The sequence below is a fragment of the Mustela nivalis genome, assembly GCF_964662115.1.
Source record: "Mustela nivalis genome assembly, chromosome: 1".
NCBI classification, from domain to species: domain Eukaryota; kingdom Metazoa; phylum Chordata; class Mammalia; order Carnivora; family Mustelidae; genus Mustela; species Mustela nivalis.
In genome coordinates this window covers 189,450,944-189,465,848 of record NC_139020.1, presented here as the reverse complement: position 1 = coordinate 189,465,848, position 14,905 = coordinate 189,450,944, and the positions used below count along the sequence as shown (strand labels likewise).

Genomic DNA, 14,905 nt, shown 5'->3' with positions numbered 1-14,905 from the left:
TAACTGGTAAAACACCATTAAGTTTTTAAACAGTGGTTTTATACTTGCTTCATTACAGCCAGTGACAGTTGTATACCACACGTACTCCTCACAAGTGTTTGTCTCATTGTCCATGAGTTTGGAACAAGAACACAACACAGTCATCCTTTACAAGTGCTCTGCCATGTCATGACTGAAGCTACTTCCTGATTCCTAGTGCAGTCCTGGCACAAACAGCACACTGAATTGTACCTCTCCCACTTCCACCCAGAAGGCAGGAAACAGGCATGCCTCTATTCTGGATCATTCCACATTCCTCGGGCAAATAAGAAGACTTCTCTGGGCTCTTTTCCTTTCATATGTAAAACTGAGCTGACAAATTAGATATATATCTCACAGGATTATTTGTATGGATTAAATTAGATCTATCATTCAACAAAAGACTTAATGAGCATCTACTACATGCCAGACTCAATGTGGATGTGTCTGTAGTGAATAACACAAATACTGTCTCTATTCTTTTAGAACCGATATTCTAGTTCCAGGAAAGAAAAGGTCAGGGTGCAATGAAAGTGTATAATCCTGGGTCACTGGAGGGAAGAGGATGATGAGTGAGGGTTTTCTGGCATAAATAACACTGGAATTCAGCTGGGAAGAAAGAATAGGGGTTGAGTGGGTGAGGGAGATGGAGGAACAAATATTATAGGAAGAGGTGATATTCCATCATGTGATGAAAAAAGCCACAGAGGAGCAGATGAATCTATAAAGACATAAAGGGCTGGTAAAAGACACAGAAAGGGAAAAGCAGCAGGAGGTAATTCTGGCAAATAGCTAGATCTCAATCATCCAGGGCCATGAAGGCCATGCAAAGGATATAGGTCATCCTAAGACCAATGGGAATCCACTCATACATTCATTAACTTATTCCACAAAGATTTACTGAATGTCTACTATTTGTCAGACACTATACTAGGTGAACAAAATAGACTAAATTTCTGTGCTGGAGGTGCTTACCTCTAGCAATAGTGAGAAAAAAACAATAGAAAAAAACAAACCCTAAGAAACAAATAACATGTTAAATGATGGCAAGTACATGGAAAAAATAGAGAAAGGTAAAAGGGATCAAGAGTGTGGAAGTGCTATAAATTATAGGGTGGGGTGGGCTGTCATTGAGAAGATGACACTGTAGTAAAGGCCTAAAGAAGAGGAGATGGTGAGCCATGCAGCTATTAGGGAAAAGAAAGTTCTGGGCAGAGAGTTACCAGCTTATGCATAGGTGCAAAGGTGACGGAGCACCAGGCTACGTTTGAAAACAGCAAGAAGACCCATATGATCACAACAGAGAGAACAACAGCAAGAGCAACAAGAAATAAGGTCAGAGAATTAAGAGGGTACCAGATGGGTGCCTGGGTGACTCAGTGGATTAAGCCTCTGTCTTCCATTCAGGTCATGATTTTAGCGTCCTGGAATCGAGTCCCACATCAGGCTTTCTGCTCGGCAGGCAGGGAGCCTGCTTCTTCCGCTCTCTCTGCCTGACTCTCTGCCTGCCTCTCTGCCTACTTGTGATCTCTCTCTGTCAAATAAATAAATAAAATCTTAAAATAAAAAAAAAAGACAGTACCAGATACTGTAGGGTCCTACAGATCTTTGGTTTTCACTCAGAGATGGGACATTTTCAGTAGTGGAGAGCCTCACATTTGTATAAGTATTACTCTAGCTGTGAAACTGACAACAAATGGTAGGGAAACAAGTTAAAAAATGGGGGTGGGCGCGGAATGAGAAGATGAATGCAGGAGATATTCCAAGCATGAGAAATGGTACCACTGGAGGAGACAAAAAGTCATAGTCAGACTCGAAGTCAAAGCTGAAGATAGAACCAACAAGATCTTCCTGATGAACTGAATGAAGAGAGAAAAAATCAGACTGACTGAAGTTTTTTTGTCAGAGCTACTGGAAAGACAGGTTGCTAACAACAGAGATGTGGCTATCTGCAGCAACAGGAATGATTTGTAAGATAAAGCTGTCCAAACAGAAATGTCACCTAAGCAACTGAAGATACAAGTCCGGAGTTTGAGGGAGAAGTATGATTTGGAAATAAATTCAAGCTGGAGTAAGACAGGGATGGTTTTTACAACATGAGACTAGCACTGACAAACAAAGTAGTAATTAGAGGTAGACAGAGTGTCAAGGGTCAGGTCTACAGGCACTGCAACATGAAGCTGGGCTGGGGAGAGGAAGAACCATGAAAACAAACTAAAAAAGAAGACCAGTGAAGTGGAAAGAAAACCCAGATAATGGACACCCTGGAAGATGAGTAAAGAAAAAAAAAAAAGATGAGTAAAGAAAATATTCGCAGGAGGATGGTGCCAACTTGTCAATTGCTGCTGATACATCAAGCAAGATGAGGGCTGAGAATTACCCACTGGATTCAGGAATACAGAGATCACTAGTGACCCTGGCAAGAGCACTATCAATAGAGCGGTGAGTTCAAGACCACTGAAGAGTTTTAAACAAAGTAAGTCATAATGACATTTATTTTAAGCATACCACCAAAGTAGGGGTGGGAGTAGGTTGGTGGGGAGGAACCTTATAAAGATGACATCATCCTCATCCTCCAGATCAGCTGAAACTTAGATAAACAAAAAGCTTCAGGGATACTGATCCCAAGAGACATCATAAGATTCGGATGCCACTGCCAGACAAAACAAAGGTTTCAAATAAGGGCCTCAAAAAGATTAAGTCCTGGGGCAGACCAACCAAAGGACAGATGTCTGTGTGTGACTCTGCTGCATCTCATATAGGCAGCTCCACAGCACGATCCAGGATGAAGAGCATCACAGATTTCTTTACTTAGTTGGCTAATCATTTACTCAAATCTGGTTATGAACACGAACTGGTTACAATTAGAAATTATAACCCAAATTGTGACAGTTTCTTCCTGGGGCAAAGTTAACAAACTTATTTGATATACTACATATGATATACTAAGTTAGGGGTACAGAGTAGATGGTGCAAGTTTCTTGCACTAGAGAATTGCACAATCTGATTATCAATATCACACTTTCCTTTATTTGATTAAATGCTATGAAAAAAAACAAAACTCTTGACATTTAGAGATGCTCAAATAGAACTCAGAAATAGCACTATTTAAAATGAAAAGTTAAAAATATTTATTTTCATCATTAAGCTTTTTTCCTAAGTACCTAATATAGTGGGAAATACATATGGGGTAGCTCATTTTAAGTTTGCATAAATAAAGTAGATGTTTACTCTTAAAATAGGAATATATAATGGTAACTGAACTAAATTAAGAAATGTTAATGGAAAACCAATTCTCTACTCAAGACATGCCATTTAATTTAACAACAACTTCACACAGAAGGTCATTTTATACAAGTGAAAATAGCTATAAAGTTCTGTTATCAAAAATTACAAATAATTAATCTTAAAGGCATAGTACAGGGCAGACTCTATAAACTGTTTCATTTGTTACAGTACCACACACGCTGCTGAAGAGCCAGATTAATTTTTAATTACAGGGCATTGTACAAGAAACACATTAAAAGATTCTTCTGGGGGCGCCTGGGTGGCTCAGTGGGTTAAGCCGCTGCCTTCGGCTCAGGTCATGATCTCGGGGTCCTGAGATCGAGTCCTGCATCGGGCTCTCTGCTCAGCAGGGAGCCTGCTTCCCTCTCTCTCTCTCTCTGCCTGCCTCTCCATCTTACTTGTGATTTCTCTCTGTCAAATAAATAAATAAAATCTTTAAAAAAAAAAAAAAGATTCTTCTGTTTCTTCCAATTAAAACTATCATTTTTCTTTTTACAAAGCAATTATAACACATTAAGCTTGTTTTATGTCTTAAAAAAAACTCAGATAAATGTAGGAAAAGGGAACTTATCTTTAGTCACCGAGTCTTTGGTAGAGGAGAAATCTTTCTCAAATCCAACTGAGAAAGGCTTGATTTTATCAGTAACCTGATTATGTGAATAGATGCTAAGGGCATTGCAAGAGAACACTGGTTTAGAACAAAGCCACGTTCCTGCAAATCAGATGTATCCATCTCACAAAGGCAATGTTCTTAAAACAGATGGACCATGTCTCCTATAACAAGAACAACCTACAATTTTAGATACATTTCTCTGGCTCATCTTAGTTCACCTCATTTACAAGTATACAAATTTTTGTGGAAATAAAAAAAAAAAACTCTGTTTAAAAGTAACTATGAGGGGGGGGGCCTGGGTGGCTCAGTGGGTTAAGCCTCTGCCTTCGGCTCAGGTCATGATCTTATGATCTGAGACTGAGCCCCGCATTGGGCTCTCTGCTCAGCGGGGACACTGCTTCTCTCCCTCTCTCTGCCTGCTCATGGTCTCTGTCAAATAAATAAATGAAATTCTTAAAAAAAAAAAAAAAAAAAAAAGGAACTATGAGGAAATCATTTTTTAAAAATGGTAGTAAGTTAATAATGATTTCAACGAAGAGTAACCCTTCTCTTTGAGGTTTTGTTTCTTATTTTAGAAACACTGGCAAACCATTTAAAAATTAATCATCTTCAATCTATAATCTCCATGGCTCAGTTTACATTTTAGAAATCTATAACATGGGGATGCCTGGGTGGCTCAGTGAGTTAAGTGCCTGCTTTCCATTTAGATTATGATCCCAGGGTCTTAGGATCAAGTCCCACACCAGGCTCCTCGCTCAGCAGGGAGCCAGCTTCTTCCTCTGCTTGCTCTGCGGGCCACTCCCCCTGCTTGTGCAGGTGCGAGAGCTCTCTCTCTGAGACAAATAAACAAAATCTTCTCCCTGATATGAGGAAGTGGTGATGCAACATGGGGGCTTAAGTGGGTAGGAGAAGAATCAATGAAACAAGATGGGCTTGGGAGGGAGACAAACCATAAGTGACTCTTAATCTCATAAAACAAACTGAGGGTTGCTGGGGAAGGGGGTTGGGAGAAGGGGGTGGGATTATGGACATTGGGGAGGGTATGTGCTTTGGTGAGTGCTGTGAAGTGTGTAAACCTGGTGATTCACAGACCTGTACCCCTGGGGATAAAATTATATGTTTATAAAAAATTAAAAAAAAAAAAGTTAAAACTAAAAAAAAAAAAGAAATCTATAATATGTATGCAGTAGCTTTAAGTGGGAGATAAAGCAAAGCCTGTGAAAGTTTAGAAAACTGAATTAAAATGAGAAAATCAGCTACCAAAAACAGGTCTTTTCATAGTACAGGGTATGCTGTATGTGTTCAATAAATGTTCTTAATTAGTAAAAGAAGAAATAAGTAAATGACCAACATAAAAACTAACTGGCTGCTAATTTTTAATAAATCACTTGAAATCTGTAGTTAATACATAGGATAAAGTTGATGAAAATTGGATGAATCATTTTGAAAAATTATGTATCTTCAATTGCCATCAGTTTACGCATAGCCTAATCTGGTGATAGAGTCTTGAATCTTAATCTCATTTCTGCCAATAACTGGGCTTCTGATTGTAAGTCCAGGTGATTTTTCAAGGTTCCTTCTGCTTTAAAATGATGGTCCTAATTTCCAAAGAAAGAATTGAAAATCTACTCTTTTTGAGTTTTTGTTGAAACACATATTTGTATTTATATTTATTAGGTATTAATATTCTTGAAAGATATAAGTTGATGTATCACTAAGTAGTGCCTTCTATAGTATGTCACACAACTTTTTTCTCAGATTTTCCCTATAACTTAGGAAGTCCTGGGTTTATTTCAAAGCTTACCCTTAATTATCTGATTTCTTGATGAAGAACCAATCTCAGTGTGTTCACTGCAAAAGAACTACTATCAGAATTAAAAGAGTTAATAAATGTAAAATGCTAGGGAAGTCAGAAGGAACACAGTAATTACTCAATTAATACCATTACTATGATAATCAATGGCTACCAAATAATATAAATCTTAAAAATACTTCTAGCGGTGGCTGGGTAGCTCAGTCAGTTAAGCCTCCAACTCTTGATTTCAACTTGGGTCATGGTCCAGGAACTGTGGGATTGGGTCCCAAGGTTGTGGGATCAAGTCCCATATGGGACTGTGTGCTCAATGCAGAGTCAGCTTGGGATTCTCTCTCCCCCCTCCCTTTGCCCCTGCTGGTGTGCTCTCGTTCTTAGTCTCTAAATAAATAAATAAAAATCTTTAAAAAATACTTCTAGGTTACGAATCAACAGTGAATCAAAAATATATATATGTAACTTAATATATATATATAATATTTATGTATACATGAAATCTGGCATAAGGTTAGATTCTAAATTAAAAACAGACCTACTACTTTAGGTTAACAGATGCCAGTAAAAGTCAAACTAATGTCTGTGTGGTAGCCCTAAAAGTATAATTTAAAAGTCAAATGTTAAACTTCAATATAAAAAAATCTTACTTACGGATTTGCTTATTCTCCTTTGGTAACTGAATTTTGTTTGTCTGGCTGCTGCCTTCCAGGACAAACACAAAACTTTTAACTTCTTTATCAAACTCCTGTAGAACAAAAATAAAAACAATGATAATTGGAACATATTTTATTTGGCTTCTATCATAAAACTGGAGCTGCAAATCCACAGGGGAAAAAAGTCCCAGATTCAAATGACTTAGAAGTTGGGCCTTGATGATACTCTTACCCTGAAAACTGCTGGGAATTGGAATACAGAAGCTCTTGTATGTCACTTGACAAATCCTCTATCGTATCAAGAAACTCTTCCTCCAAATAATAAGAAATTTCCTAGTTTCAGGGATTCCAAAGCTACTAATTTAGAGTTTTCAGAATATAGTTACCCTTCCTCTCCTTTACGTATCCCTGTCTAACAGCACAGGCTGAACACCACTCCATATTACTGTATACAAAATCACCTAACCTACGTTGTATCTGGTTCATAAGTTCCTCGATGTCTGGCCATGGCTCAAATGGAATTAATCATTGCCTTATTTCCCTAGTGCTCAACCTGAAGTTCGATATATCACCTACTGAAAATCTGTACTAATTAAAGTGTTACAATTAAGATGACTTAAAAAACTATTGTAGGAGAGGGGCGCCTGCGTGACTCAGTTGGTTAAGTGTCTTTCTTCAGCTCAGGTCATGATCTCAGGGTACTGGGATCAAGCCCTGCGTCAAAAGCCATGCTTCTCCCTCTCCCTCTGCTTTACCCCCTGCTTGTGTGCATGCGCGCTCTCTCTCTCTGTCAAATAAATAAATAAAATCTTAAAAAAATAAAAAAACAGACAAACAAACAAAAAAAACTGTGGTAGGAGAAACATAAACAGAACAAAACCGAACCTGAAAATAAAAAGCCTTCTTATATGTGACAGTCTGATTTACATAACTCAAAGTGGTAATATAGATGGTTATTTTCTCATCTTGAAGCAAATTCCCAATAAAGACCCATTATAATATTTCACAGATCCTCCCAATTTTCTTTTCTGTATTTGTTAAGAAATACATTGTAACTAAGACTGCTAAGCATTAAATAGCATTCAAATAAATCTGTATTATATCCATCACAACAGCATCTCTCCTGTATTTGAAACGAACACACACAGACTGACTATATTATTTCATCTATACACAAGTTGGTCATATACTGAAAACCTTTCAACAACTTACTCAAATCAAACACATGGTCCATAAACCCTCACCTACTCTGGCTGCTATGTGGTTTTGCAAACTTCAGTCTCCTACCTGGCACTCTCTTTTTTCCCTCTGTATTCTGGCCTTAGTAGCCTTCTTCAAGTTCTTAAAAATTCTAAGCTCTCTCCTGCACAAGGAATTTGTATGTGCTTTTCCTTCTGCCTAAAACTCTCTTGTCTCCACCAGCCCCACAGAGTGCACGGTTAGCTCTTAGAGATCCAATGTCATTTCCCTGGGGAAGCCTTAAGTATGCTCCCTGCTCTATACCCTCCCAGCATCACTGATCTCTTATTCACAGGAAGCTGTATAATTTCAAGCAAGCTGTTTACTCTCCCCATGGTCTCAGTTTTAGCATCCAGAAAATTGGCATAAAGTACCGATCACACGAAACTACTGTATAAATATATGTAAGGTACTAAATCTGGGCTTGGCAAACAGTAAGCACTCAGTTAACAGTAGCTTTAAAAAGCTACCTATAAAACAATGTCCATAGAAAGGCGTTTTTCTCCCAGTTGAATAGGAGAGGAGTGAAAGAGAAAGGGCATAGGGATAGATATACGTTTTTAGTCTGGTGGCAGCAGGCTGAGGTAGTTTCTATTTGATGGAATTAGTTTTCCCCATGAAATGGGGCATAAGGTCTTCTGGTGAGTCAGTAAGAGAGCCTGTCCTGGTTGTGGACTGAGGGTGGGGTTAGAGTTGGGGGTTGAAAACCTGAAGATAATGGAGAAATAACCGTTTGAGAGACTAAGAGAACATAAGAGGAGAACTTTCCAGGCTGTTCAGGTTGAACTTATAGTATTATTAATCTAAGAGGTTATCAATTTTTTTTTTTCTCCAAAGTTAGAGGGGCTCAGAACCCCACTCAGAAAAGACAGAGGACTGGTTATTCAGAAACGGTTGGCCTTTGCGAGGCCAGCATGATGAAAGGACAAAGAGCAAGGGCATTCAAGCTTTTGTCTGGGAAGTGACTGAAATCAGACTCTGGATTCTGGGCTGGAGAGGAGAGGAAATGAAGACAGAGAAATACATGCCTAAATGAAACTAAGCACCAGGGAAGCAGAAAGGCCAGTGGCCTAAAAGGTCTCAATTAGGCTGAAGAATAAATACAATGAAACTAAGAACTGAAGCTTGGGGTCAGAGAGGGATGTCTCAAGGTCTTACTTAGCCATTTCAGACGCCCTCCAGTTTACTGTGGTAAGGTACAGGATGTGACAGTGGGAATGGGGACTGACAGAGAGTGGAAGAGGTCATTAGTGATGAAGAAATCAAGAAATCGAGAAGCGCAGGGTCTGGAGATTTTCCTCACAAACACTGAAGTCCCCTAAAGTAACAGCTGAACTTGGCCTACAGAGAAGGGTTATGAGATGTATGCCAAAGTCTTCAAACGACAGAGGAGTGGTTTCTGGGAGAGCTGTAGCCAAAAGGGTCATGAAAGGGTTTTTGAATTAACAGTAACAAGAGTTCTGAAACCTCAGCAAAACCTTTTTCTTATAACCTTAATTCTCCTTTCTTTCTAAGATTTTAGTGGCTCTAACTTCAAACACTTACTTTCCAAATCACAGATGGACTGCCAACGATCTTCCATTTTGCTCCAGGATTTTTGCCCTGGGCACTAAAGATTTCAACAAATGCACCTCCCTGGAAAACAAAAACAACAACATGTTTAAATTAAAGTGAAAGACAATGCTAAAGAGAAAATGTGATCCACCACACAGTCTATAACCACTGTTCCTGGCATCTGTCTGTTAAATAGATCTGGGAGGAAACATTATCCTTGTTATTAACTCCTATAGCATACCTTGATTGTACTTAAGCCACAACCACTCTGATTTGGGTCACCTTGGATAAATGATTTAAGGAAATTTTTTTTTTTTTTTAAAGAATGATAAACATCAAATTGTGCCATACAAACCCTACAGTCTCTCGAGATGGGGTTCGTTTACTTGCCATGTATAAATCATGCTTATAAAACATTCTATTCATCTCTGACTAAAACGTTTAAACTCAACTCTAGAGCCAGGTTAATAAATTCTGGTAAGTTATCTGTGGCTACAAGCTTCCCAGTCATACTGACCCAAACTCCCATACCAGCTTTGACATTTATTAACTACCTGACCTTGAGAGTTATTTAATCTCTTGATGTTCCATCTCTAAAATGGGCTGTTGGATTAGACAGGATAGTAAACATAAACCATCAAGCACAATACCTTGTACATAGCAAGGACTCAATAGTGCCAGCAATGATTAAATTTAAAAAAGGGCAAATTGAGTATTTTGGTACTGGTTAATAAAAAAGCTTGGGACTGAATGGGTTTGGGAGTATGATTCTTATTCTGAGCATTCCCATCTTTTTATATAGCTAATATAAATTGATATGGAAATCTATAAAATTTGTATAAGAAAATAAGAAAAATAGGGAATCATTTGTATAGACATGCTATGTGTTCCCTATTGTAAACCTGAGAACATGCAGGGCCATGTTTACATAAAAGTACTAAACACATTACTGAATATCCATAAGCTTTAATTATCAAAAAAACGAATTAAGGTGATTATCTCTGAGGAAGAGTTAACTGCAAAAAATTGAGAATCTGAAATGAAGATGAAATATGATTTTCTTTTATGGCCTACTTTAATTATAAGCCGCACATGGGCAAATCTGTCTGATTTTTGTAAAGAATTTCCAGCTTTTAACTTTTCTCAATAATATAAAGATATTTTTGCTTCTGAGCTTTAACATTATGTGCAACTGTGCAATTATGTGCAAACTGTGTGTGGTTAAGAATTACTATAAATTACTATAGCTTCTGGGATTAGGCCATATCAATAAAATTTTTAAATTTGAGGCAGTTTTTGTTTTGTTTTGTTTTTAAAGAGAAAAATCCTTGTACCTGGTGAAATATGCACCCCCTCTTCCTTCTGCTTTCTCCTGTTTTCTTAATTTTCCATTGTGGGCATATACTTTTTAGTAACAACAAAAATTGAGAGGAAAAGTCTCTTAAATTGTTCTACCACTAATGATATCAAATGGGAGTAGAAGAAAGAGAACAGCAGACTACTTGGAGGACACTCGTAAGAAGGCAAGTAGCATTTGATGAAAAGGTAGAGGCCACAAACAGGTAATCAATGGAGGGCTGTGCCAGCAAGGGGACAATTGTAAACAGAGAATGTAACCTCAGGTAGAAGTAGGAAGGAAGGGAAGGAGGCTACGGTGAAAAAAGGAGCAGTGGGTCCAGCGAGGTGGGGAGAGCAAGCCATGTTTTGAAGACACTGAGATACTCAAGGTGAGGGAGGAAGACCCAGAAGCAGTTTCCCCATTGTGATCTTTGGACCATGTGCATCAGAATCAACTGGGGGAAGTTTTTACAGATACTCTTATTCACTAGAATGAGAGTCAGAAAATCTGCATTTTCACAAGAACCCCCAAGAGATCCTAACGTGCCCCCAGTGTTTGAGAAATCACTGACCCCAGATTTAGGGGAAAAGAAAATAGCACGTAGCCAAAATCCTTATTTTCTTTCTTGGTTTAACCCGCTCATGTATTCACTCATTCACTCTATTCTCAACAGCTTCTGAGACATCAGTGTGCATCAATGGTGAGTACCCAAGTAACTTGTTAAAACTCAAGATTTACGGGCCCTGCGCTCAAGATTCTGATCCAGAAGGTCCGAGCTGGGGTTTAAGATCTGCATTTTAATCAGAGTTGCAGGCAATCCATACACCTTGAAAAGAACTGAGTTGGAGATTGAACAAAAGCCAAATCATACGCCCAAACTGCGGATGCTTACCCCTTTTTTCTTTTGGGGTCAAGACCACTAATCCAGAGCTTCTTTCTCACCCGGGGGTTGGGGGGGAACAACAACAACCACAAAAAAACGTGTTAAGGGGGAGTGGGGAGGGAGCTTTGTCCTCACCCCCAACACGAACTACTTCACCCAAGAGGAGTATGCTTTAGATAGGTTGGAGCGCCGATTCGGGTTACCTGGTACTCATTTTTGAACATTCCCGCAGGGGGCCTGGGGCTTGGGGGACACGGTGTTCAGGGTGTCCAGAGAGAGGCGTGACCCTGACGGCTGGAAATCGGCGGGCGGGAGCCCCGACGGCAGGGAAGGGCTTCGTGCGTCGCCCCGACTCTTCTCAGCCCCCAGTCAGCTCCACGTCGAGCCCCCGCCCGGTACCATCGCGGCCCCCGCTTTCGGGGTGACCGGGTATTGGGAGGGCGCAGCTACCTGGGCGGGCTCCGGACGGCCCTTCGGGAGTGACTGTATGCGTAACCTACGTAACGGGGCGCCCAGCCACAGAGCCACGGAAAACCGCCCGGTCGCCCGGGAAAGACGGGCGCGCTCCCGCTGCCGCCCCGCCCCCGAATTCGATCGGAAAGGGGCGGGGCCCGGCGGCGCCGGCGTTCGGGCCGCACCCATTGGCTCCCACGAGGCGCCTGCGCTTTGAGCAATTTGGGCCTCTCGCCGACGAACAAATGCGACTACGCGATGACGTTGGCGTTGCCCAGGCAACTCAAGGTGTCTTGTGGAGACGCTGGACCGCTCAACCTGTGACCCGCGTTCTATAAGGTCGTGACCTCTGTTTGCGAAAAAGGGTGAAATGAGCATGGTTTAAGAGCTACCACAGATGCTGGACTCTTCTGGAGAACCTGTCACGTCGGTTTGGTCTCTCTTCAGTGTAAACACTGAAAGCGGGTAGGTTGCTGAAGGAAAGAGGCACAGAATCATGGAACCCTCGCATGGCCTTTGGTTCCAAGGTTTTCCAAACTCGGTTTCGTTGAGGCAATAATAGAGTCAGTTAGTCCCATTCTTTGTTTCAGAAGGCCCACTGAAGCAGGAGTATTTATTGCACATGTTCAAAATCCAAAGGTTTTTTTTTTTGTTTTGATTTTTGCTTAAAATAACTACATACATTACCGAGCCAGGCAGTGTCCTAAATTTAACTATTTGGTTACTTCATGTAGTTTCTATGTCAGAACCACTCTTAGAGGGTAGGTATTATTATCACTTTTTGGCTCGGAAAGGTAAAATAGCTTGTCCAAGGTCCCATGGCCATAAGTGATGGAGCTAGTTTAGAGCTCTTGTCTAATGCTGTACTCAAGGCTGAGTTAGGTGAATGGTCAGCGTTATGAATAACCAGGTACCACTCAAGGAGCCCCTACTACAGGCCAAGTGGTTCACAGGTTCACAGCCATGTGAGGGTAAGGATTAGTCTCCTTTCAGTTGAGAATATTTCATTTCAGAATTGATTAGAAATTTACTCAAGGAGGGGCTCAGTGGATTAAGCCGCTGCCTTCAGCTCAGGTCATGATCTCACAGTCCTGGGATCGAGCCCCGCATTGGGCTCTCTGCTCAGCAGGGAGTTTGCTTCTCTCTCTCTCTCCGCCTGCCTCTCTGTCTACTTGTGATCTCTCTCTGTCAAATAAATAAATAAAATCTTAAAAAAAAAAAAAAGAAATTTACTCAAGGATGTGTTGTTATGATTGAGCCTGATATTTGAATTCATCCAGAAGTCTTAAATGTTTGTGTCCCCTACAATATGCCAACCATTGTGGATCATGTACATCATGAGAAAATGAATGGTATCTGAACCTGCCCTTATCAGGGCTAAGAAAAGAAAAGCTGATAAGGAACAAACTTACTTGAACATACTAAGTTTAATACCAGATGTTTACAAAGGTAGAGGTGAGGTTGTTGCTTAACTGTAAATTGTAGTATAATATCCAGGATCCCTGATTTCTAGAGCTCAAAGGTAGTTCAACAACAGTTTTTGGTTAGACTCTTTGCTGGAGGCTTCAGGAATTATGGCCAATAGACATGGTCTCTTGTCTTTTTTTTTTTTTTTTTTAAAGATTTTATTTATTTATTTGACAGAGAGAGATCAGAAGCAGGCAAAGAGGCAGGCAGAGAGAGAGAGAGAAGGAAGCAGGCTCCTGGCTGAGCAGAGAGCCCGAAGTAGGGCTCGATCACAGGACCCTGCGATCATGACCCGAGCTGAAGGCAGCGGCTTAACCCACTGAGCCACCCAGGTGCCCCTGGTCTCTTGTCTTGTAAGACTTATCTACTGGGGGACATTTATGCATTCACTCATTTAGCAAATAATTCCTAGGGATGTAATATATTCTAGACATTATGCCAAGAGCTAGATGTACAAGGAAGGCCCCCTCTTCATGGAGCTTCCACATTAGTAGGAGTGGGACACAATAAACAAGTGAATAAATAATTACAGCTTGTGATAAATCCCATGAATCCAGTGGTAGGGAATAACACTGGAAGGGTCTATTAGTCTCCTGTGGCTGTTGTAACAAGTTACCAGAAACGGGGTGGCTTAACACAACAAATTTATTCTCCCACAGTTCTGGAGGCCAGAAGTCCAAAATCAGGGTGTCAGCATGGTGACACTCCTTTGGGGATCTTTGGAGGAAAATCTGCTCTGCCTCTTCCAGCTTCTTGTGGCTTTTGGCATTCCTTGACTTGTGACTGCATCTCTCCGATGTCTGCCTCCATGGCCACCCTGCTTCATCCTGTGTCTTCTCTCAGTGTCTCTTACAAGGACTACTGTGATGGCATTTAGGGCCCACTTGAATAATTCATGATTATCACTTTATTGCAAGATCCTTAACTTAGTAACACCTGCCAGACCCTTTTTCCAAATAAGGAAACATTGACAGGTTCTAAAAGGTGCATGGTAGACATCATGGAGGTCACATTTTTTTGGCCTAACGTAAAGGGTGACTTGGACTCCAATACAAAGTAGTTTTAGATAAATACTGTAAGAGAAGCAAAAAGTCAGTGGGAGTGCAGAAGGAATCTAGGGGACATCCTAAGGCTTTTAGCAATCTACTTGGGTCTCTGTAAAGCATGTTTTAACACCATAACTGAAGATCCTCTTCAGTTTATTCTTTATCCTCTTATTTTTTTCTATATTTATCATTATCTGAGTTTGTTTGTTTATGTGTTTATCATTTGTCTTTAGCTATCGGAAGGTAAATTTAATGAGGGCAAGGGTTTTTTGGGTGTTCATCATTATATCCCAACTACTAGAGTAGTGCCTGGCACATGGTAGGTGTTTTATAAATATGTATTTGTCGACTAAATTAAAGGTACCTTGTCTTTTCAAATTCACCATGTCCAAAACATAATTTCTCTAAACCTTGGCCTTTTCCATCTTTCCCAATCTCATTAATACCACAGTGCCTCCGGCATCCTCACTCCCTGTGGTACAGAAGCCTCCCAAATGACCTCCACTGATTCCCTACCTTCTGGTATGTCTGCCCTTTGTGGA

General features: G+C 40.3%; 1 protein-coding gene across 5 annotated transcripts in view; it reads right to left on the bottom strand.

Annotated features, from left to right (window-relative positions):
* The window catches only part of CFAP20DC (CFAP20 domain containing), a 253,242-nt gene extending 241,246 nt beyond the window's left edge, over window positions 1-11,996 (bottom strand). For 3 of the 5 annotated variants that reach the window (XM_082739070.1, XM_082739069.1, XM_082739072.1), the window contains exons 1-3: window positions 11,601-11,994; window positions 9,167-9,256; window positions 6,381-6,474 (exon numbers count right to left, since the gene is read on the bottom strand). In XM_082739070.1, coding sequence (XP_082595196.1) covers window positions 6,381-6,474; window positions 9,167-9,256; window positions 11,601-11,621 — 205 coding nt within the window. In that variant the 5' untranslated portion in view covers window positions 11,622-11,994. Of the gene's footprint in view, window positions 1-6,380; window positions 6,475-9,166; window positions 9,257-11,600 lie in introns of all 5 variants that reach the window. The other 2 variants (XM_082739073.1, XM_082739068.1) reach the window with 2 other exon arrangements.
* Between the last annotated feature and the right edge of the window lie 2,909 nt (window positions 11,997-14,905).